General features: G+C 34.3%; 1 protein-coding gene and 2 pseudogenes across 1 annotated transcript; all 3 read left to right on the top strand.

Annotated features, from left to right (window-relative positions):
• Positions 1 to 6,970: 6,970 nt before the first annotated feature.
• On the top strand, positions 6,971 to 15,433 carry LOC116143067 (annotated as a pseudogene).
• Positions 15,434 to 17,181: 1,748 nt separating this feature from the next.
• LOC116143066 lies at positions 17,182 to 17,765 on the top strand (annotated as a pseudogene).
• A 618-nt stretch (positions 17,766 to 18,383) lies between these two features.
• LOC116143065 (disease resistance protein RPP2B-like) lies at positions 18,384 to 21,979 on the top strand. Its single transcript, XM_031428484.1, has 5 exons — positions 18,384 to 18,397; positions 18,484 to 19,298; positions 19,376 to 19,551; positions 20,327 to 20,620; positions 20,711 to 21,979. Exons 1-5 carry the CDS (start codon positions 18,384 to 18,386, stop codon positions 21,977 to 21,979), a joined length of 2,568 nt encoding a protein of 855 aa, XP_031284344.1.
• The last annotated feature ends 2,523 nt before the right edge of the window (positions 21,980 to 24,502 follow it).

Genomic DNA, 24,502 nt, shown 5'->3' with positions numbered 1-24,502 from the left:
TGGAAATCCTTCTTAATTTGCTTCATGTTTGAATCTTTTGTTTTTATCGTTGGATATTTAGGGTATCGAATTTGTTTAATTTTTAGAGGAACTTTCCTGTTGGAGCAAGGTGATCTCCACAAGCGCTGGAAATTAGTTAGCAGGAGATTGAGAAGATACCGTAAGTGTATAGTGATACCTATTGGCAGTCTAACTACGGGATTGTGCAAGCATCGAGCAGTTTTATTCAAGGTAAACATAACACCTTTTTTTTTTTTTTTTTCCTATACATATTATTTTTCTTTTGTAAGCTTACAGCACCTGAAAACTATTACTGAAAGAGGAGATAGGGAGTGAAGACGAAGAAGAAGGGTTCTGTGTAGAATTTTTTTTTTTTTTTAAAGTATGGACAGGAATGAACGCCCGTCCAAACATAAGGGACGGTCCCATTCTTAATGGACGTCCGTCCAAACGGAGGGGACAGCCGTCCAAAATTTATGGACGATCGTTCCCAAATTTTTTATTTTTTTTATTTTCATATTTTAGTTAAGGACAGGCGTCTCATATGGGTGAACGTCTGTCCAAAATAAAGGGACGGTCGTCCATAACGGATGAACGGCCGTCCTTAATTTTTATAAAAAAAAATTATTCTATTTTACTTATAGACGAACGTCCTTTAAATGGGGACGTCCGTCCTTGGTATATGGATCTCCGTCCATATAATATGGACGGACGTTCATGTGAGTGAACGATCGTCCAAATTTGATGGACGGTCGTTCACTAGAAAAAAAATTATTTAAAAAATCATAAATGTATTACACGTAGGTCGTTACACAATTTCGATACAAGTTTTTCGACGTCCCTAACTTTATTGTTAAAAAAATCTCCCATTATTTTACTGTGTACAGTATTTATTTAAACAAATAAGATGTTAAAGATGCATTGATGCAGGGCCCCTGAAGAAACGTACTCATAGTTCTCAAATGTGCCTCGAGCCCAACGCCACTTATCACTAAATTATACATCATCTCAAATGCGTCTAGAGCCCAACGCCACTTACCAGTAAATTATAAATTATGTAGGTATATAACATTTCCCTCCTCCAGGTTTGGGTAAACACACCCAAGTATTTTAAAAAGTAACAAATACACTAAAACAATTGATAAGCCCTAGTGAAATATATTACTCTACCATACCAAAACTACAATACCTTTTATCTATTATAGTATTCTTTTCGGTTTTTGTTTCTTCAATTTTTAGTATAACTATAAAGATAGTAAAATTTATAACCAATATTATTTTAAAATAAAAAATATAATTATATTTTATTTTAGTTAAGATATGATTATCATTGACGACCAGATATGGACGAAGATTTAGTCGTAGATTTGGTCAGAAAATGTCAAATCAACGCACGACCGTCACATCTAGCCGATCGTGCGCCATTCTGACATATTTCAATCATTTTCTGATGGTGGTGATCGGCTACTGTGAATATGTGGGTGGATAGGGGTATTTTTGTCAATTTATAAATTTTTATTGTTGGGGGTATTAGTTAAATTAACAAACCTAGGGAGTAAAAAATAATTTTTTTGAGAATATTGAATAGAACATGATTGAATTTTTAGAATATTAAAACAAATATGTATTTTGAGTAAGATATGATAAGAATAGTCTATCGAACACACCCTACTACTCTAGAAGAAGAATCTATTTGTAAACTAATCAATAGTTAAAAAATAAAAAGAAAAATTGATGGGGTTAGGTTCTCCTATTATATGGATTATTAATTGTTAAAAGATGAAAGGGAAATTGCTTTCTTTCATGGAAGATGAACTAAACAAATAAATTATCAAATGCAAACAAATTATAATAGAATATTTTAGCTATTCATGAGCAATCTATATTGTTTTTATTTAATACATTATCAACAAAATGACTTCAAAAAGAGATTATATATGCCCTCATTTGATCAAAATTAACTTAGGTGATGTTTATTAATTGAGCAATTATATTAAATGACACTATTTAGAGCCTTGAATTGAGAAGTAGCACTTTCGCAAAGTGTCCCAAGAAAGAGCATAATCCTAATTCACACAATATTTTCGAATAAAGTTGCCCCATATATAAATATAACTTACACTATTCACTCATCTTCTTCAATCCTAACCTACCTCTCCCTCCATTGCCAAATTCAAACTTTCAACCCTAAACCGATACCGACCTCTTATTTGTGCCAAAATCAAGTAGAATTTGAGTGGAAATACTAGTTTTTGGTTTAGGGTTTTTGGTGGAATTTTAGGGTGAAGAATGGGAGATATGTTGAGGTGTAATTTAGTTGTTGAGAAGGGTATGAAAATGGTCGGATAATTGGTGTATGGCGACTTAAATCTACATTTTTTGGCTGAATCAAAGGGTTTTGGTTGGATTTGACCAAAAAACGTGGGTTTTGTTAGAGAAGATAAAGTCAATTTTTAGCCAAATTCCTAGATTTGACCAAGACAGGTTTTGTCCAAATTGCTAAATCGACCAAATGGCATGGTTTCGACCATATTTGGACACCTTAGTATCAAAACGTAGATTGGCTAAATCCAACCGACATTTGGGTTTTGGCCAAAACTCGTCTTCAACTTCCAACCAATTTTCTGTTCGAATCCTCTAAAATTGGTTGAAACTTGTTGATACAGAAATCTGCATCAACCAGCGAGATCTAATCGACCTAGCTGGGATCGAAACTGATGTGGGCGTAATTAAAGATAATTAGCGATGAAAGTATAAAGATGTAATAAAGTAAAAGGCAAAGAGAGTTTTTGAAGTGGTTCGACAAGGTAAACTCGGAAGCCTATGTCCATTGTTTTGTAATTGCGGTGAGAGCTTACAATGTAAATTCTATCAAAATTTTGTAATCCCCTTTTTCATAAATTGAGAGGGTTTATATACTTGTAGGAAAGAAAGAGCGAAAACAATGAGATTACAACTGATCTGAAATGTAATTCCGATATTCTCGCGATTGGGTGCTGGGATTGCGTAGAGATTGTTGTTGATCTAATCTTTTCCACAATATCTAGGATTTGAGACAATCCGAGAATTGATTGAATGATTGCTTGGATTATGCACAACTAGCTTCTATTGGGTCGAGCTACCACTTGCCGAGCTTATGTTGTGTCAATCAAACATCGTTGCCTAGCTAGTTTTGGGTCGAGCTATATCCTCACGATAACCCGAGCTTGGCAGAAAAATCACACACAACATTTGCCCCCTAATGTTCGATGCTTATTTCGAGCTTCGAAGACTATTGCTTGATTTGATGTCAAGCTCGATCTTATCAGTAGGCCTTTAGGTGCAGGTTCGATCGAGCTTTAGGGGTCAACCTTATATCTGGCCAACGTACTCCACACTTGGTCTTTATTTCCTACAATGCCTGACAAAACTCAGAATATAAAAAGCTAGGGCAAACATGTAATTTTTGTGTGGTCGTGTCACATTAAATGTAGCCTTTGTCATTAATGTTTCGTCACGCGTAAGGGACTATAGTTGTCCACACGCGAGGCCGAGGCGACATGCGATGACAGTTATTAGTGTAATAGTTTGATGGTTTGTTGCCCCCAGCGGATGGTCGAGACGTGGCCATATCTAAAGGCTGAGATTGCTTGACGAATGAAGGGTCGAGATTCATTGCAACTCGACGGCTGCGATTAAAACCCGCACATTCGTCTTCGATGCTGGCGAAGTCGTCAGAATCCTCATTCAGTCCATGAAAGTTCTCTGACATTCTTGTGCATTTCATTGCTGTTTTATCATTATCATAGCACTATTTCCGATGATTTTTCTGCACTTCTTATTCCGGTAAGGTTCTTTTCTCTTCTCTTTCCAATTTCCTTACTTTTGCATCAAAGGGTGGCTACTGTAATGGCTATATTGTATGTTTTAGGGTTTTAGTAGGGTTTTTGTGTGCATCTCCGGTGGTCTTGAGTTTTACAGGGGTTTAACGCGGTGGCTATCGGTATCTTGGGTAGGTTGTATACGTTCGCCATATTGTGCGAGCTATCGTGGGTGCCCGAACTGGAAGTGAGTGTGGCATGATCGTCGAGTTGCTTGAGCTCTGACACTTGTTCGCTTCTTTTTTGGGTACCCAGAATTGAGTTATAGCCATGTCTTCTGCCAACAGTCATACCATAAATCGTATGTTTGACTTGCCTGTGAGCTTGACAGTTCTTGGGGATGCGACACCTGAGATTTTTGAAGAATTCGTCGCACGAAGTTCGAACTCCGACGCTGCGGGCTTGTCCGACCGTGCTTAGATTCAGCTGGCTTACTCCCAACCGTCCCCAACCCAGAGGCTGCGCAAAGAACCACAATCCTCGATTACCGTCGGGGATCTCGAACGCATAAGAACGGTCTATGCGCCACAACTTAACTTGATGGTTCTGAGGGAATATTCTTGAAATAACCCCTTGCCCGAATGGGTGGCGATCTCTGAAACCCTCCTGAGGTCCGAAGTATCCACTCCTCCTCATCGTTTTATTAATAATGTGCTAAAGCGGTTCGATATCGTTCCTCTCCAACTATCCACAAATTCATTTGTCATTCTCATCGGTCTGTACATCGCGCACATGATCGTAGAGTTGGGCAAGCCATCTGTTGAACAGCTTGTCCATCTGTATAGGCTCAAGAAAAGGCAAGACCAGACGTACTACCTTTCCGAGGCGAGAAATGTATGTTTCAACGAGCTAGTCAACGTTCTGAAGAAGGTCTCGCACAAGGATTCTCAGCTTTTATTCTACGAAACTTGGGAGACTGGCGTTTTCGCTTCGGACGCGAGTAAGACATTGATTCCTCGTGTGCACAAGGGTTGCTTTTGAGCATTGTATCCGAGCTAACTAAGTTGTTTTGTTCTGCAGTTAATGTCGAGCAAAACTATCTTTCAACTGCGAGCTTGCAAAGGCTGCAGAGTTTTAGCGACCTTCCTGGTGATCAGCGTAACGTCAACGAGCTTCTCAAGCTTCCTCACTTGAAAGCTAGCCTACAGCTTTTTTCGGGATCGAGCCAGATTCCTTACAATTTTGGAGAAATGTTTAAGTTGTCTCTTGCTCGTGTTTACTTTCCCACACAAATAGGTTGCTTGTTCATTTGTTTCTTTTCCCCCAGAGATGTGGGCTGAGAAAGCCAAGGGCCTCAAAAAGAAAATGGTGGCCCCGGTGGCTACCATGAAGGCATCGACTACTTCGATGACGAAGATACTTGTGGATATTGCTGGCATGAAACGTGCCGGTGGCGAGCTTGGGGAAGGCCCAAGCGCGAAGAGGCCTGCAACTGCCTTTAACGTTGTTGATGGGAAGAACGTTCCCGAGCCCCAAAAGGGGCCAGTGAAGAAAATGCCCAAGTTGACTGGGAGCTCAAAGAAATATAAAGCATCCGAGTAGCATGATGGCTCGGGAAAGAAGAAAACAACCATGCCTCAGGGGGCTCTAGCAAATTAAAGGTGGTCGAGTAGCAAATTGGTTCAGGCAAATTGGTCGCCACGTTGGCTGGTGGATGACAATCTAGGAAGGGAGCATGTGTATTTAACACATGCTGATGCTGAAGGAAGAAGCAGATTTCAGATTGAAGAAAACCTAGGGTTTTCGCATTTGGGTGTGTTCTTCCCTTATTATAATCTTTTATGTTCTGATCTGATCTTTACTCTGTACTGTGTTGATTGATAATGGAATGCCCTATTGTGAGCCTTGGAGAGTGGATGTAGGCTGTAAAGCCGAACCACTATAATTTTTGTGTCTTGGTTATGCTTGATTGATTCCTTATCTTCATTTGTTTAATCTCTTATTGCTGAGTTGATAAACGATTTGCTGCTTAGATAATGGATAAAGTAAACCCTAGAAATCTAACATCAACTTTTGGGCATTTTAGACTTTTCATTTCCTAAGAAACACTTATTTGTTTTTCTTCAATTTTATCCTTTTTATTCTTCTTTTTTTTCCCCCTACACCACTACTTAGCAAGTGTTACTAGTGTGTTAGGCTAGATCTAGCCTTGCCAGTTGTCGCCAAAGAGATGTGAGGCTTGATCAGGCCTTGCAAGCCATTGGTGATGCGAGGTTGATATAGCTTTGCAAGTCGCCAATGGTGCGACATGAGGTTAGATGTGGCATCTCATTCTACTGGTAAGGCATGAGAGGGTTGATCTTGCCTCCTAAGCCAGTAGTGAAGTGGGCAAGGCTTGATCTAGCCTTGCACCACTTTTTTGGTGGCAATGAGGCATGATATGACCTTGTGCCACTTTATCGATAGGCAACGAGGCCTGATCTAGCCTCATATCTCTCTGTTGGTGTCGTGAGGTTGTTTTTCGACTTCAAGGATGCTAGTTCTTGGATTGTTGGAGAAATGGTGAATTTGTTAAATATAAGAATTAGACAGGTAAAGAGGAGAGGCTGTTTTAGGATTAGATGGGTTAAATTGTCATGTTCTATTTAAACAAAACATTATTAAGGATTTTAACATAATGGAGGCTAAACTCATATTTTCAATATCTTTTTATTTTTATTTTTTTTTTAAGTATATTTTTAGTACTATTGGGTTCTTTGAAACTCCTGATAAATATGGAGATTTACCAAATTAACCCTATGATTTGCCCTTCAATTTTACTAAATCAAAGATTCTCATTCTCCAATGCAATAAGGAATAATATATGAGCATGTAAAGAGTAATATATGAGCATGTTTGATACGTGACATAACATAATATTAAGCAAATTGCATAGCATAGTATTGCCTTATATAATCTTATACTAAATGAGTAAATGTTATATGATATTTGATAGAACATTGTATTGTATTAATTTTATACCATGCTATATTTGATATATGAATTACATTACATAATATTATTTTTGTTCTCTAACAAAAATTTATTTATTAAAAATTAATATATTTTACAATTATTATTTAACTAATAAATTAAAAAAAATCGAAAGATAAACATATTTTTAATGGTCAATGCCGGTCAATAAAAGTCAAAATGATGATCAAACACCGGTTAACGCTTTTCCAACAGTGGTCAACACCAATCCAATGATGGTCAATGACCATCAACGGTAGTCAACACCATTAACCGACATTAACCATAGTATGACTGGCACCTATATATTTAAATTGATAAATATTAAATTAATTTACAATGTTTATTTACTTAAAATTATTGCCAAGTAACATTGTATTAACTAATATCATAGTTCTAGTAAACATTATTTTATGTAGTATATACTATATTATTTTAAAATTGATATATTATTTAATGCAATATTGTGTTTGGTATTTAATGCAATATAGTTTTGTTCCTTGTCAGTTAACAGCAGTTATATTAATATGAACGGGTAAAGGTATTTCGGTACTTATTCATATTTTAAATAATAGTAATAATAAATATAAACATAAATATGAAATAAAAATAAAATAAAACGCAAACACTCCAATGCTCCATCCCCATCATCACCCCACAGGCGCCTCCTACCAATGCTACCATAGAATTAAACTGTTTTTTTTTTGGTACTTTCTGACTTTCCGAAAATTCAGGTTCTTGTTTCTGGTGATGTTTTCTGGGTTAGTGAAAGGGACACTAGGTGGGCGGGTTAGGTCGGCTGAGGGTAAGGCCATAAGGGTAAATTATAAGGACTTAAGTGTTACTTTCCGATTTTACTGGAGTTAAGGTAGGTTTGCTTTCTATTGAAATTACATTTAAATTTAGTAGCTTTAATTTGTTGTCCTTTACAGCTTCTGGGGAAAGAGTGTTATGACATTGATATTGCGCTTGACAACATGTTGGGAAGTGAATTTGCGAATAAGGTGGCTGAGTATGTAGCATCCACGGGTGAAAAGCCGCCTTCAGGCTTAGGGGTTATTCCAAGGTACACCATTTGTGCATTTTCTTTCATTTGTGCTAAGAATTGACGTAATGTATGATATATCTTATTGAGTAATCTCTTAGTTCAGTTCTGTTAATTTTTTAAGAGTTAGATTTTTACTCTGTATGGTTTCTTAATTCCAACTCAAAATAAGTGGATTAATGTTGAATGAAAAAGTATAATGGAAACTGAAAATTTTCTTGAGAATTTACAAACAAACAGTTTTTAAATTTTGATGAGATGCATACAAACATATGGATAGTTTTATTGTTTGTTTAAATTCTGGAGTTTTGTTGTGAGACATTGATAACGCATCACTATAAACCTCTTGTTAATATAGTATTTTTAAGAATTTTTGGCATATAAAGTTTATGTTCTCGTTGGCCTAATTTGCTTTTTGTTGTCAGTTGAATATTAGTTATTTTTCATCTTTTTCGGATTACTGTGGTATGTTTTTGTCCTTTGCTTGACATATAATTATCAGTGAGGGCTTTCCCTTCCCTTTTTGTCATTTAAAAATATCCTTATTCCAGTCTGAGTAATTTTTTTTTTTTTTTGCATATGCATATCCATGTTCATATCATTGAATATGTTTGTTGGATACAATTTTTCAGGTAATGATTTTAACCATGGACTTGTGGATGATAAACTTTTGAATCTTGTGTGCTACTTTGTTACTTCTGGGCAATTTACAGTTTAATTTAAATTTTTCAGTAATCCAGATCAGTCCAAACACTTAGAGACGGCAAGGATGTAGCTTTTTAATTTATGGATTGATTTTGTAAACTTAAGATGTGAAGACTACAGTGAGAATAGCTGCATTCCTACGATGGTAAACTGTTAATCACATTTTCAACTTCTGTGACTTTATTACTCATTTGTGTTCACTTTTTTGCCTAAATATATCCATTCAGTGCTTAGAAGCTTTTTGCTTTATTATATTCTCTTAAACTTTTTATAATACCATACTGATATCATTTCTCCTTTCTCATTTTGGAATGCTTTTATAAGGCATAGACAAGGATTTGGTAATTTGTAAATTAGTTTACATCATTTTTATATTTACGGTTTCTTTTTATTTTTTCAAAGGTCTTTCAAGCTTCATTATTCTGTGGATGTTCCAATGTCGTCAATGAACTTTTAAAGGATATTATTTTCACAATTATGCATTTGCAATCCCTATAACATTTTGCATATCCAATTATATTTGGTAAGGATGAAAAAATGATGTCTGATCTTTGATGATGAAATTACCAAGTTTACTCATGCCTCACTGCAGAAAATTGGCACAGCAGAAGAAGATGCTTATTGAAGGGATCTGACCATTAATAGGTATCATCTCTATACTGGAAATTAAAAGCATAACGTCTATATTGGTTTTTAAAAGTGATCGTCACTTGAAATAATTCATATCTTGTTAATATTTTGCTTTACTTGGTAGAACTCATTAAATGCTTAGAATTTGTCTGTTGTAAATCATTCCTTTGGTTGTATACAGCTTCCTTGGACTTCTCTTTATATATACTTTAAAGGTAATTCTATATTATTGTAATAATGGGGTTTACTTTTCCTTTGGCAACTTGTTCTACAATATCAACACAAGCTCTGTTGAAGATTTTACTGGAAGAGGTTGATATGTACTTTTATTTGATTTTATCTTTTCAAGAACTATTTGTCCACAATGTTAAACTTCTCATTATTATTATTTTGCCTTTCCTATAAATTTTTTTTGGAATTGAAGAACTAAAATTTGGAAAAATTGTGATTCCATTGCTTCCAAAAGCTACATTTTTGGATGATCACCTTTGAGTTTCGTTTTGGTACTTAATTTTTCCTGATAAATTTTAGTTATATGCCCTTATGTCTAACACAGCATTTACCATTGGCCTTTTTTTCCTTCCACTTCATCTTTTAACTAGATCACTTGGTGCTTATATAGGCACACACACAGATATGCACATCAAGAAGTAACAAAAAAAATTGTTACATACTGCAAGATTTCATTCAAATATCTGGTTGCACTAAGCTCAGATTGCACTATTTGTTATTTAAATGTTGAGAACTGGTGTTGGATCTTAAGGAAGCCATTACTGTGATTTAGTAGTTGTTTCTACCAAGACTGTGATTTGGCATCAGTCACCTGAATGACAAAATTTTATTAGCCTTGATATTAAATATCAAGTTCTTGTTTTGGTTATTGCTGTTCTGATGGCCAATGCTGTGGAGGCAAGGCGATACTGTTGCATATAGTGAACACTGAGTGAATTCCTATCATAATTTAACCTTAGCATTTCATTGCCAATCTTGTTATACCGCACAAGGTTCTTGGTACACCTTATGATTAAATTTGGCTGAATGATTTCGCCATTTTCCTGCTTGATTACTTGTTTTTGTACTCAAACTTGCTTCTCACACCATCTTTACTTGTATGTTTTCATATTAGGTGCAAGTTTTGGATTCCTACGATATGAAGAACTACAAAAAGCTGCTGCCTATGATGAGGTGAAAGCTGCTTTTGCAGCCAAAATTAGCAAAGAGCGCATTGAAACTGAAGTATGTTCGTTGTCAATTTTCAGATGGTAGTTTTTAGGAATATAATTTGATTTCTGGGAACAGAAGTTCATGTAGATTATGAGGAAATTTAATTGGTTACAATATGTATTGTGAAATTATTATTCATTTTTTGTTTGTTGCTAATTGTTTGTGCAGATTGATCTCATGGTCTCTGGCAATCAACCAGTTAAAGCAATGACCTACATTTGTGATTTGACACTTTTTTGGATTGTCGTTAATCTTCCTCCTAAATCTGAGCCTGCAGTATCAGACGGATGTGATAGGTATGAATTGTTCAAAATTATCACATATCAAAAGATCTGTCTTTGGAAATCTTTTTTGAATTGTGAATTCACTGGGACATAAATTTTTCAAATTGAGGTTGAGATCAAACTGAAAAAACTGAAGACCAGATCAGAGTTTGTAATTTTCAAATAATGTGGTGTACTGTGACAATGGCAGTCAATTAGACATTATATTGACTTTCTTCTTAAATCTTTTAATCTTTTTCATTGAAGTTATATGTTGTTTGCTAGGTTTAAAATTGTTTCCCGTGTATGTGGTGCCAAGAGCCCTTATCTTTTGATATTTAGATTTTCGATTTTGCTCTTGTCTTCTCCTTAATTCTTTGCAATCTGTTTCTCTCTTATTTTTGTCTCTTCTACTATTTTATCTAATTTCTCCTCTCTCTCTCTCGATCGCTTACCTTTATCTTTCCTTTTGTCCTTTGTTGTCCTAAATCACATTTCTCCTATCTCTCTCTCTCTCTCTCTCGATCGCTTACCTTTATCTTTCCTTTTGTCCTTTGTTGTCCTAAATCACCTTGTACTTGGTTTTTATTTTGTTGAAGCGGGATCTTGAGAATATGTTGCATTAGAAACAAAAGTACAGGATTCCAAGTTATTAGTACTGGTGTCTTAAGGATATTGCTTCTATTGATCTCTTTAACTATTATATTGACAATTTGTTTTCTATTTCTGTGGCATGTTAGGTACAAGAATTCAAAACATTGATAATATTATCTGATGGGAAAACCCACTAGATTTTACTGATATCTTTCTTTTAATCATTTTTTTAAGTTCTTTATAATTTTGCATCTAACTTTTTTTCTTACTTGCCTTTGCTTAGATAGTATCCTTCTACGTATCAGTGTTATTTGGCCATGAGAATTTTATAGCATATGTAGATTAGCTATTAACTAGATGGGTCTGTATCACACTTATAATCTTTTGTTTGCTGATATAGGCTTTGCATTGCTTACTTGGATGCTGCTTGGAACCTTACTCAATTAATGGGGTGTTCAAACTTCAGTGTCAGTGCTATTTTCCCTTTTATATTTTTATTCCATTTTGGTGGCAACTAGTGCTGATCATGGTCTCAGTTCATTTTTGTTTAATTTTATTCTTTTTTTCTAATCTTTTGTATATTATTTTTATTTTTATTTTTTATTGTATTAGGCTTTGAATTTACATATTCTTGTCATATGTGAATGTAGGATAAGCAAAGAAGGCTTCCCCTGTTTGCTGCTCTATTTATCCCATTCAAAGAGATCACGTATAAGGATAACAAACCAAAAAAGGTGTGTTTGTTTTCTTGTGTTGTAGCATTGATTTTCATTTATATACTTCCATGTTATATTTGGTGTGGTTTGACAATTTTTACATTGGGCTTATACATTTTATTTGTGTATGTAGCTGGAATTATTTTGATGTTCATGAATATTTTATATCCGTAAACTGGCCACTTATTGTTTTTTCACTGCAGCAACTGTCCCTAGGGTTCAAATTTTTTTGGAATTTATCATGAGTTTTGGACTTTGTGGATTTAATTCCTCTATTTTTTTTTCTTAATAAGCTCTGGCTAAAGTGAATATCTGGAATTATAGAGTCCCTTTGACTAAACTTCGGTGAGCCTTTCCAATAGAAGTGTAAGATCAACATTTGATATAAGGTAATATATAGAAGATTTTATGCAAGAGATTAGAACTTTATTTATTGGGTGTTACCTTACTTTTTAGTTGTCCTAAGTTCGTATTGATGCTGGAATTCATAAGGTGATGTCTTCTCTTGCTAGCATCCAGTTCTATTGGGAACCTTTTTTCTTTTTTGTTTAAACTGAAAAATTGTATTAATATTAGAGAAACCAGGTGCTATATATATTAACAAGAGACTTCTCTTAGAGGGGGACAAAAAGCTAAATGCAAAGTTTCCCAAAAGGAAAAAAAAAAAAAAAAAAAAAAATCAGTTTACAATTTATTATGCAGTATGAACAAAAAATTGAGGTATTTATTTACTTCTGGCAACTCTTGCGACATCAGCCCAAGAGGCCAAGACTTTCTTCCAGTTAATATGAATAGAAAACAAAGACGAATCTTGAATGCCTTGAATAAGCTCTGGCTTGGGCTGACTTAACTAAAATGTCTACCACTAGAGTAAATAAGAGAGGAGATCAGGGTTCATGTAATGAATGGTGGGCATAAAGTTTTAATATTGATATCTATGCTTTTCTATCTCAGCATGAATTCACAAAATCTCTTTTATCTGCTGCTTAAAAGAATACTGATATCTGTGCTTTTATATCTAAGCATGAATTCTCAAAGTCTCATCTATCTGCTGCTTAAAGGCTAAACCTCTGTCCCTCATGCAGATACCTATTGTCAACTACATTTTCAGGGAGTCTCTCAAGCGAAAAGCCAGTGATGCTGAAACAGTATGCCTAAATATGCTTACTTCTTATTTCTTAACTTTGCATTTTTGTCATAAAGAGTACTTTGTTAACCTGTATCAGGACTTAATGAATCTCTAGCTGTATTATAAATTAGGTTTTTCTTTTCTTTCTAGGTAATAAACATTCACAAGTCATTGGAGAAATTCTTATCCTTGATTCCATATCTTGTATCCAGTGAGGACGTCAAACTTTTTGAAGTTGATTGGGTTAGAGAATTGGTTGATGACTCTGTTCCTTTGAAACTACGAGTTTTGACAGGTATGAAGTTGCTGATGTTGGTGATTTTGACAAGGTCTTGCTTTTAGTTGTCTGTAACAATTAGGACAGCGGTCTGCAATTCTGCTTAAATTTCTGAAATCATTTGTCCTTGGTTCTTACTTTTTACTAATATGTCGTGAAGTTTTTCTTTTGGTGGACCTCGATGGTCCACGAAATTTATTAAGCAAGAAAAATAACGCCTAGAAAGGGGTAGGGTAGTAATAAGCCTAAACTATCAGAAGAAGCCTATTTAAAAGTGTAAAGGGAGAATTATAAAGATGCCTGTGATGCAAAAATTTTAGTAATTCTACATCCGGGAAACCCCAAAAATCTTGCATGATATAGAAACAATTTCCATGGGGGGAAGACCCCACCAATGAAAGACCTAGATCAACTAAAAATTATCCACAAGGATTTTCCTCCTTAAAGGTGTGCATAAACCTGACTTTCATTTGACCAATGAAGAAAGAATAATTATACCATGATCTTGACCTTTCATGGAGATTGCAAAGTTTCACTAGTAAAACATTGAATAGCTGACATGGAAGTACTTTCAAACATGTCCTGAAGTTGACATTTTGATCAATTATATTAGTCACGAGTTATTTTTTTAAGATTTCCCTTCCAATGAAGTAATAAGATTATAGAGGCATATATAATCATAATAGTTGCCTTGATGAATTCCTCATTTTACTATTTATATATTTCTGATAGAAAGTAAAAGGTGTGTATTAATGAGGAAGCAGAATGACAGAAGTGGACTAGGTTTTTATGATAGCAAAAACAAAACATTATTTTCCTCTACAGGATCTCTTGAGGTGATATTTGCATAATTATTGTATTTCTGTTGTTAGAAGCACATTGTCTGGGATGGTATACCTTGAGTTACACAGATTCCTTGTAGCTGACTTCTTATTTCTTATTTATGCAGGATTTCTTCTTAGAGAAATCAAAGATTTTTGGCGAGTTGCCTTGTTGATGTCTATCTTGTTATATCCCAGTGATGTTTACCATACTGATGATATTCTAAACAAGCACTTTCAACTGGACAAAAGACGAGATTTATTTGAGGCAGTAGAGAATGCAATTACTAAACTAGGTATGGCCAAGGCTCCTTTCTATAGTCCTTACGGTTCGCTGTTAATTCATACTTGGTAGTACTTGTTTGACCCTCCAGAATATGGATTACTAAATACATATTCTTTATTTTATACTTGTAACCCAAAAGTTTAGGAAATACAATTCATTGATGCTTAAGCATGGCCATTGTGTGAGTAGCCAGCTAGCCATTTAGATAGTTGCTATGATAGCTTAATATAAAATAAAAAAATGTTTTAAATTGGTTTTAGAATACGATTAAACTGAATATGAAAATATCCATTAGAAGATTGAAATCAATGGATGGCCCTTCTTTTGCAAGATATGAAACAAAGTTTCATCAGTTTGTGAGTACAACTTGGTGATTAATTCTAGCAAACAAGCACGATGCTTGATATTGTACATGAAACAAAATTTTAAAATGTCTTGTCTGATGTTCAAATTATGTCAAAATGCAGGTCTTGAGAAAGTGTGGGACGTGAAACCTTTGGTTAATGGGAAGGAGATTATGAGTGTTTTGCAGCTTAAATCTGGAGGGCCACTTGTTAGGAAGTGGGTAATTAATTCTTTACTTTGCAGCAACAAAAACTGCTTGCATGGCAGCTTGCCCATCCCTCTGGGACTGCGGAGGACTGCCTTGACTGGATGAAGGAATCCCACTCAAAGCTTGTAAAGCTTGAGTCTGGCAATTCAGTTGATTGATCTAAAGCTATAATTAGCGTTTGTTCTTTTGGATTACACATTTATTTTTTGAGACATTGAGGCTGGATAAACATTTTTGAAGACCGTGAACATCCATCGGTTCTGGATGCCATAGTTTATTACATTTGCAACGAGATGGGATTGAAGTCATTTTACAGCAAGAAGATTTTATCTTCCTATAGGAGTAAAGGAGGAAAGGAAATAAAAAGAATTAGGTTAATGTGTGAATTAGCTGTGTTGTATAGATCCTCAAAATCTGTCTATAAACTTATATTAGAATCTGGCTGTTCAGATTTTACATTGATTTTGTAGTGTCTAGTTTAAGATATAATTACTATTTGATTTGGTTGTTGACTGTGAACAGAAGGCATGTGAGAAGCCTTAGGTGGTCAGAATTATTATTTGCTAAAAAGAGAAAAATAAAATAATAAAAGGTGGCAATATATATATTAACAATTGTTAAGAAATATGGGTTATTTTGTTTTATTGTTTATTAAGGGTAGATTTGTCTTTTCATTATTTCCTTTGTTTAGCCTATATATATATATCTTTGTATTTAGGTTAAATCATACTTTTTGTATTCAATTGAATTGTGCAATATCAATGAAACCCTAGCCTCCTCTTTTTATTATTTTCTTTGGATTGTTTAACAACAATAAGATTGTTCAGTAAAATGGCTTCAAGGCTTTCAACATCACATGCTGATTTGAAAAAGTTAGGATAAAAGGAAATTGCCCTCCTTTCTTGGAAGATGACTAAACAATGAAATACGAAATCTTAATTTATTTCCATCACATAATGTTATGTTAATTACTTAATTAACTTTGCAAGGGTAAAAATGTCATTTTGCAATCTAACTGGAGGCCTTTTTGAAAATAATTAAATCGAAGAAAATACTTAATGTATTAGTTAATGAAACGTAGAGTTAATGAGTTTTGAAAACAATTGGTGCGTTTGGCTTATTATTTCTATTCATATTTTTAATCCTATTTTTCAAATATTATTTGGCACATTATTTTAGAAATATTATTATATTTTTTAATTATTTTTAGACCCCTCAAGTTTACTAATTTTTTAAATATCCCTAGAAAAAAGTTTAAAAATTAACCAAAACACCCCCATCAACCCATATTTGTTAGATTCTGGTAACCACCATCGATGGTAGCAAGAATCTGTACAATGGCCTACACCACGACCAGAACTTGCCGGTAGTTCACCGATCTGGCCATTGTCGACCGAAAAAGACGATCATATCTTTGACTTTTTTTGGCCGTCGACAGCCACATCTGATCGTAGATCTGACCTGAAAAATGCTATATCGACACGTTACGACACAGATCCTACCGGTCTATGTCGTAATGCAATTTCTGGCTAGATTTCGGCTATGGTGACTAGAATCTGGCACTGTAGGTGGTGGGGGTGTTTTTGTCATTTTACATGTTGGAGTGTTTAATTAAATTAGCAAACCTAGGGATTTTTTTTATAAATTTATAAATTTTACCTTGTAATACTCCCTTATTCAACTACCCAATATTATTCTCAAAATCCTATCTAAAATAATGTTTTCATCTCTTTTATTTAAATTCTAAGCTTTTTGAAAAGCCAGAAAAAAAAAAAAAAGAAAAAAAAAAAAAAAGGAGAGCGGATAAAAAAGTGATGGACAATGGATTGAAAGTAAATAAAACAAGAAATTAAAGGGTCTGATGGGGGTAGGAACATCGAAATAATGGCATAAGAACCGTATCATTAATATATTATTTTTTGTCTTTAAAAATCCTTGTTTAATAAAGGATATTACTTATTTCAATACTAAAAAGCAAACGCAGAAATAGAAAAAGATAAGACACAATCAATACCCCACTTCATAGTATTAAAATTCTAAATTGAAAGAAAATTAAACAAGTTTGAATCCCAAGAAAGAAAGGTGGACGGCCATTCTCTTTCCTTCTCTAACACGCTTATAGAACATCCACTGAAGTCAACACCAATTACTTTACCATTCTAAAGTCTCTGTAACGCCAGTGAACATTTCCCAAATCTCCAAACACTGATTGCTTCAACCCAAGTCCGATGGCTTCTTCTTCGTCTTCTCCTACTCAAGAAAAGTACCATGTTTTTCTTAGTTTCAGAGGTGAAGATACTCGCAACGGTTTTACCAGCCACCTCAATGCAGCTTTGTGCCAGAAAAAGATTAAAACTTTCATCGATGATGAACTTAGAAGAGGAGATGAGATTTCACCCTCTCTTTTGAAGGCAATTGAAGGATCTAAGATTTCAATTGTCATTTTCTCTAAAGACTATGCTTCTTCTCGATGGTTCTCGAAGAACTCGTGAAGATCATGGATTGCAGGATGATGCATGATCAGATTGTGATTCCAGTTTTCTATCATGTAAATCCATCAGATGTAAGGAAGCAAAGTGGGAGTTATGGAGATGCATTTGCTAACCATGAAGTACGGTACCGGCAGAGGGAAGAGATGTTGCAGAGATGGAGGAGTGCTTTGACGGATGCGGCCAATCTATCTGGCTTTGATTCCAATGTCGTCAGGTGACTGCTTTCGCTTGATATTATTTTCTCAATGAAATTCAGCTCTTCTACGTGCATATACAACTACTATTTGGCTTTTATTTTTTTATTTTTCACACACACATATATATGTATATATGATGAAGACATAACAAAATAGCTTAAATAAAGTTCCTAAATTGGAAATCGTTTGATATCAAATGATTAACTAATCTTTTCATGGGGCAATATCGTAAATTCATTAGTAGACAGTCGTTATTTTTAAACATCAATTTTTATTGTACTGAGCTTTGAGATATGGAATTAGATAGATAATAAAAATTTTATCACTATGTTGAAAATTTTAAATTATATCATTTATGAATTTCGCCCTCTCTCACTTGAATTTCTAGCTCTGTCACTACAGTTAATTGATAACCAAACAACCAATAATTTTTTGACAAAAAGTTGTATTTAGGTTTATTGCATAAGCTTTATATGCCATAAGCTCTTCTTGAAGAGTTCCAACCAAATGGGTACTTATATAGTTGTAACTGTAAAATATGGACTTTAATTATTATTATATGATATATATAAAAAGGTTTGGATTGTGTAATCAAATAAATTTAATTGTAATCAAGCCCAAAATTTTTTATTTTCAAGGATGGACAAAAGTGGGTAATTGGCACTTGACTTTGTCTTTATTTCTCTAACTTTTAAATTCACGCTTATTGTTTTCTTTTTACTTTTTGTTTAAATTTTAGGCCTGAATCAAAACTTATAGAGAAAATTGTTGAAGATATTTTGAAGAGATTGAATATTATGTCTTCTAGTGATAACAAGAAATTGGTTGGAATTGCAATGAAGATTCAAGAAATTAAAATTTTATTGTCTTATGGGCCAAAAGACGTATGCAAGGTAGGCATTTGGGGTATGGGTGGAATAGGCAAGACAACTCTGGCAAATGCAGTCTTCCGTGAAATCTCAAATCAATTTGAAGGTTCTTATTTCATTCAAAATGTTCGGGAAGAATCAGAGAAACGTGGACTAATTCAATTGCAAGAAAAATTTCTTTCTAAAATATTAGGGTATGGACACCACAATATAAGGGATGCTTCCACAATAGAAAGGCTTCGAATGAAAAAGGTTCTCCTTGTTTTTGATGATGTAACACATTTAAATCAAATAGATGAATTAATTGGAGACTTTGAAAACTTGGGTTCGGGAAGTCAAATAATTATAACAACGAGAGATAAACAAGTGCTTGTAAATTGTAGAGTGGATAATGTTGCCATATATGAGGTCAAAGGATTATATGGTGATGAATCTTTTCGCCTTTTTGGCCAACATGCCTTCAAACAAGACCATCATATCAATGAAGAGTATATGGCGCTATCAAATAGAGTAATAAGTTATTCTAAAGGTGCGCCGTTAGCTCTTAAAGTCTTAGGTTGTTTCCTACATGATAGGAGAAAACATGAATGGGAAAGTACATTGGAAAAATTGAAAAATTGTCCACACCAAGATATCCAATCGGTGTTAAAGATAAGTTATGACGGATTAGATGTTGAAGAGCAGGGTTTATTCCTAGATGTTGCATGCTTCTTTAATGGATGGGATGAACATCTAGTTCGTAAATTCTCTTCAAGTATTGACTAAAAGTACTCATTGATAAGGCGCTCATAACTATTTCATACAAAACGATAAAAGTCCATGATTTGCTTCAAGAAATGGGCAAGGAAATTGTTCGGCAAGAATCCGTAAACATACCGGGCCAACGTAGTCGATTGTGGCATGATAATGATGTCTACAGTGTACTAAAAAAGAATAAGGTAAATACAGAAAAAGTAAGCTTTCAGTTTCTATTTTTTTTATCATTTGCGAAATCTAGAAAGATAATATCTAGGAGATTTTAATTTTAATATTTCCTTATACATGTTCATGTGGCATTGAGATTGGGACTGGGAGGTATATATTTGAACTATTGTTAGAAGTCTTACGTTTCTTTCTTTATTGAGAAAACAAAAATTATGGGAAAAAGGCATTGTAAAAGAAATTTTTGACGTCAGTAGCTTCTCTGCACATATTAGGACGAGTGTTCTTATTATCAATTCTCATAGTACTGTTTTAATACCCGTCTTCCTTTTGCTCGATCAAATTTTATGATACATCTATAAGGAATTAGTATACAGCCAAAGGCAGGCCAAAGCAGAGTGATCTTTGTTTGCAAACAAGGAATTTTGATTTGTCTTACCAGTTATCTTTCTTATTCCGATGAATTTTTTTGTTTTTTCTTTAATTCATAAAATCAGAAGATGAGATTAAAAATAGTTTGAAGAGTCAGAGTTAAATAAAACTGAACATAAGAGATTACAAAATTGGTATTTTTGAAATAATTAGATAGAATTTATAAAACCTAAGTTTTTTAATTAATCTTATTTAAATTGGGGCTTAGAAAGAGATTTGGTGGGGCTTAAATAACACCACTCCTTAATATTTCTTTATACATTAGTTCACATGGTAAAAGGCTTGGGTGGTAGGTTTGCAAGCTATATATATATTTTTATGTAATTGTGTTGTTAACTTATCATTTGATTTTGATTGTAGGGAACTGATAAAATACGAGGCCTTTGCTTTAATATATCTACAATGAGAGAGATGCACTTAAATCCTCATGCTTTCTCAGAGATGGATTATCTAAGATACTTGATAGTAAAATATACAAGCAGCAATGGTAATGTGCATGGTTTTGAAGGCCTCCAATTTGATTTCACAGAGTTGAGATGCTTCTTTTGGGATTCTTACCCTTTGACATCGTTGCCTTTGAAATTTGATCCTCAGAACCTTGTTGTACTTATGATGCGTAGAAACAATCTTGAACAACTATGGTCTGGTATCAAGGTATGTGTTGATTTCATATGACAATTTTCTTTTATAAATTTTAAATATTAGATTTTCTAATTTGTCCTTCTCATATATTTTTTTTTATAGGATCTTGCTAATATAAAATATATTGACCTAAGTTACTCAAAACATCTACTTAAAGTCCCAGACCTCTCAAAGGCTCAAAATCTAGAGTGCTTGATTCTAGAAGGTTGTACAAGGTTGTTGGAGGTCATTGCTCCATCTCAAAATCTCAATAAACTTGTTAATTTGAATCTAAGAAATTGCAAAAGCCTTATCAGTCTCCCAATTGGCATTCAATCTAAGTCTTTAAGAGATGTTGTTCTCTCTGGCTGCTCTAGTCTCAACGCAGCTCCAAGGATCTCATGTAATATGGAACGATTGTGTTTAGATGGAACTGCAATAAAAGCATTATCTTCTTCGATCGAAAGTCCCTCGAGACTAGTTCAATTGAATCTTCAGGGTTGTTCAAGGCTTGAAAGTCTTCCAAGCAGCGTTTGTAATTTGCATTCCCTTAGACAACTTAATCTCTCTGGTTTTTCAAACCTAAAGTTTGTTCTAGGGATCCCACGCAATATAGTAGGGTTATATTTAGATGGAACTGCGATAAAAGAACTGCCTTCATCAATTGAGAATGTATCCAGTCTAGTAATATTGGATCTTAGAAATTGTTCAAGCTTTGAGAGTCTTCCAGATGGCATTTGTAAATTGAAGTCTCTTAAACATCTCTATATCTCTGGTTGTTTGAAGCTTGATAGATTGCCCGAAGACATAGGAGATTTAGAAAGTTTGGAAGTGCTAGAAGCTAATGGAATTACTATAAGAGAAGTACCATCATCTATGGGACGTTTGAAGAATCTTCATGATTTATCTTTTGTGGGATGTAAGAGTCAAGAGCTGGTGTGTTCTCTATCGCCTATTTTTCCAGATCTTCTATTTCTAAGGAGATTAAATTTAAATTACTGCAGTCTTACAGAGTTACCCAATAATCTTGGCGACTTGTCCTCCCTCACAGATTTAAAATTAGACGGAAACAATTTTGAGGGTGTACCAACAAGCATCATTAACCTTTCTGCTTTATTTCAACTTAGTGTACGGTTTTGTAATAGGCTTCAATCTTTACCAATGCTTCCATTTAGTATACAAGAAGTAGAGGCAGATGGTTGCAAGTTGCTGAAAGCATTATCTGGTTGGAAAATTCCGAGTGATGGATTTTGCACAGGGACACATAGCTTCGTCAATTGCTTCAATCTAGATTGGAATGCTGGTGGAAAGACTTTGAATGATGATCTGTTGAAAAAGTACTCAGCTGGAACTGTACGGTTGTTTTTTTCAGTCTATCTCAATCCCATATGATTTTAATTTCCTCTTCTTTTATATAAAATAAAAGCACGATATTAAATTAATAATTTTAGAAGTGACAAATTTTATTGTGCAGAATTCATATTTCAGTACATCATGTATGGTTTTCCCTGGAAGTGAAATTCCAGAGTGGTTTGACATTCAAAGCAATGGATCTGAGATAGAGCTACCACATGGATCGTTCAATCATAAGCTTATCGGTTTTGTCTGTTGTGCCATTATCAGAGAAGAAAATGGTTTCATTTTTGCGGGGGGTAGAGTTCAGTTTGAGTTGCTTCTAAAAGTCCGAAATCGTAGATTTGAGTATGAGCAATTAGGGCTGTGCAAAACTAGGTACCCGCTCCGAATTTGGCCAAAAACCGGATACCCGAAAATTCGGGTACCTCAAAAAATATACCCGCTAACCGAACCGGTTTTAAACTACCCGGTTTTGCGGGTACCCGAAAATTCGGGTCAAAAACCGGGTATCCGATTTTGGTACCCGAATTTTTTATATTGTTTGGTTACAAAATTTTTAAAAAGATTTCAAATATTAATTAACCAAAAAGAAAAAGGTTTTAACATGTAAGAATAGATTGAAATTTTAACAATTTAATTAAGCTCCAAAAGTCACAAACTACAATGAAGAATCTCAAAAAGCCGTAAAAATTTATTTAAAATCCTACAAGCCTCAAAATAACACCAAAAATTCATGTGTGTTAATTTTTATGCTTAAAAAGCTTTTCTTACAATAATAAACCTAGATAATTTGTTTCATTGTCGACCAACTCAACTGGATAATTTCGGCTTCAAATATGTAATTAATTTATGAGAAAATACATATTTACATGGGTTTTATGAATTATGATTGATGTCAAAATCTGTGATTTGCCCCACAACTTAGTATCATTAGTTAAATATATTACAAAGTATAGAAATGTACAACTTATTATCATACCTTACTTCAGTGATCGTTTATTGTTTTTTAAGGCTAGCCTTGTCATTTACGATTGTCGTAAACAAGTTATTCTCCCACAGTTGATAAACTAGAAAAAATTTCTGCCAAACTAAGAGGTATACCTACAATAGTTTTGAGAGACTCAAGTTATATGATATATTCAAGCCGAAGAACTAAAAGAGAGTGAAAGTGCTTTAATAAAGCTAAATTTTCTGGACACTTTTGTGTATGAACAAAGGAGAAAAGAAAAAGAACACTACAGTATAGATATTTGTTGCTTTGTATGCTGAATCTTTTCCATCAAATTTGTTTCTAAGTTTTCAGGATATACTTCAGATACTTCCAGTTAATTACCATAACACAAGTTAAAGAAATTACGTTAAGTTTAAAAAAACAAACTACTGTAAATATAAAATAACATCAGATTAACAGTAACAAAAATTAATTTACTCTCTCTCTAACTTTAAGTTCTGAATAGTTGCAGAACTTATTAGTTGCAGGTCGGCTTGGTGGTGGCTACTGGTGGTAGTCGGTGACAGATCCTGACAAGAAATGTAGCTAGATGTTTATTGAATGAATGAAATTAAAAGCGAAAAAATATTAAAGAAATGAATAATAAAGAGAAAAAAAATGCAGAATTTTACCTGGTTAGAAACTTGTAGGTCGACAGCAGCTTCAAGTAGGAGACTATGCTGGTGGCACTTGGCAGCGACAGTCGGTGACCGGATTAGTGAAAGAAACGGCTATATGGTAGTCTGGTGGGAAGCAAAGCTGCAGGACTTGAGTACTGGAATGGAAGAGAGTGAAGAGACGAACTGAGTCAACTGACGAGTGACGAAGAGTGGAAGATTGAGACAGTGAGACTGGAAGTTTACACAGTGGAGAGTGGAGAGTGACGGCCTGACGGGTTTTAGTTTTAGGGCATCTGAAATTTTCAGATTTGGCATTTGGGGATTTTTTCTTGCACAGACGACTCGTGACGTCTTTCACTCTTAGTCTCTTTTGTTAATTTGTTTTTTTTTTTTTTTTTTTTTAAATAAAAACCGGATACCGGGTACCGGGTTTTCTAAAATTAAAAACCGATACCCGAACCGAAAATACGGATACCTTCTAAAAACTATCCAAAACTGATTCGAATTTTCGGATATCCAAAAATTCAGATTTGGTTCGGTTTGATTATCGTGTTCGGTTCGGTTATCAGTTTTTTTTTCACAGCCCTATGAGCAATTTGATAATACCGTAATGGGGTCTATACGCTCTGGACGGTCATATCGCGTATTCGTGGGGTATTATTTCAGTACATCTAAATTTCGTGAATTCAACTGCAATACGGAGGCCATCATACGTTTCTCCAGTCCAAAATATTTAATAAAGAAGTGTGGGGTCCGTTTATTGTTCGCTCAAGAGATTGGGGAAGCTCTGAAAAGATCCAAATGTTCCATCATTGACGAAGAGGAAGCACACTCCAAAGGATTGAAATCTTCAAATTTCTTTAAAGGGGAATCCAGCTCAAGGTAATTAAATAACATATATGCCTGCATCTTTACATGAGTCACATAATTAAGTATTTTCATCTCTAC

Source organism: Pistacia vera, unplaced genomic scaffold, assembly GCF_008641045.1.
Source record: "Pistacia vera cultivar Batoury unplaced genomic scaffold, PisVer_v2 Contig425, whole genome shotgun sequence".
NCBI lineage: Eukaryota > Viridiplantae > Streptophyta > Magnoliopsida > Sapindales > Anacardiaceae > Pistacia > Pistacia vera.
This window is presented reverse-complemented; position numbering and strand designations above follow the sequence as displayed.

Bases quoted from the DNA above. Each gene is read 5' to 3' on its own strand.
- LOC116143065 (XM_031428484.1), top strand. The intron at 19,299-19,375 runs GTTTATTCCTAG...TCAAGTATTGAC, and splicing joins ATTAGATGTTGAAGAGCAGG to TAAAAGTACTCATTGATAAG. The intron at 19,552-20,326 runs GTAAATACAGAA...TTTTGATTGTAG, and splicing joins GTGTACTAAAAAAGAATAAG to GGAACTGATAAAATACGAGG.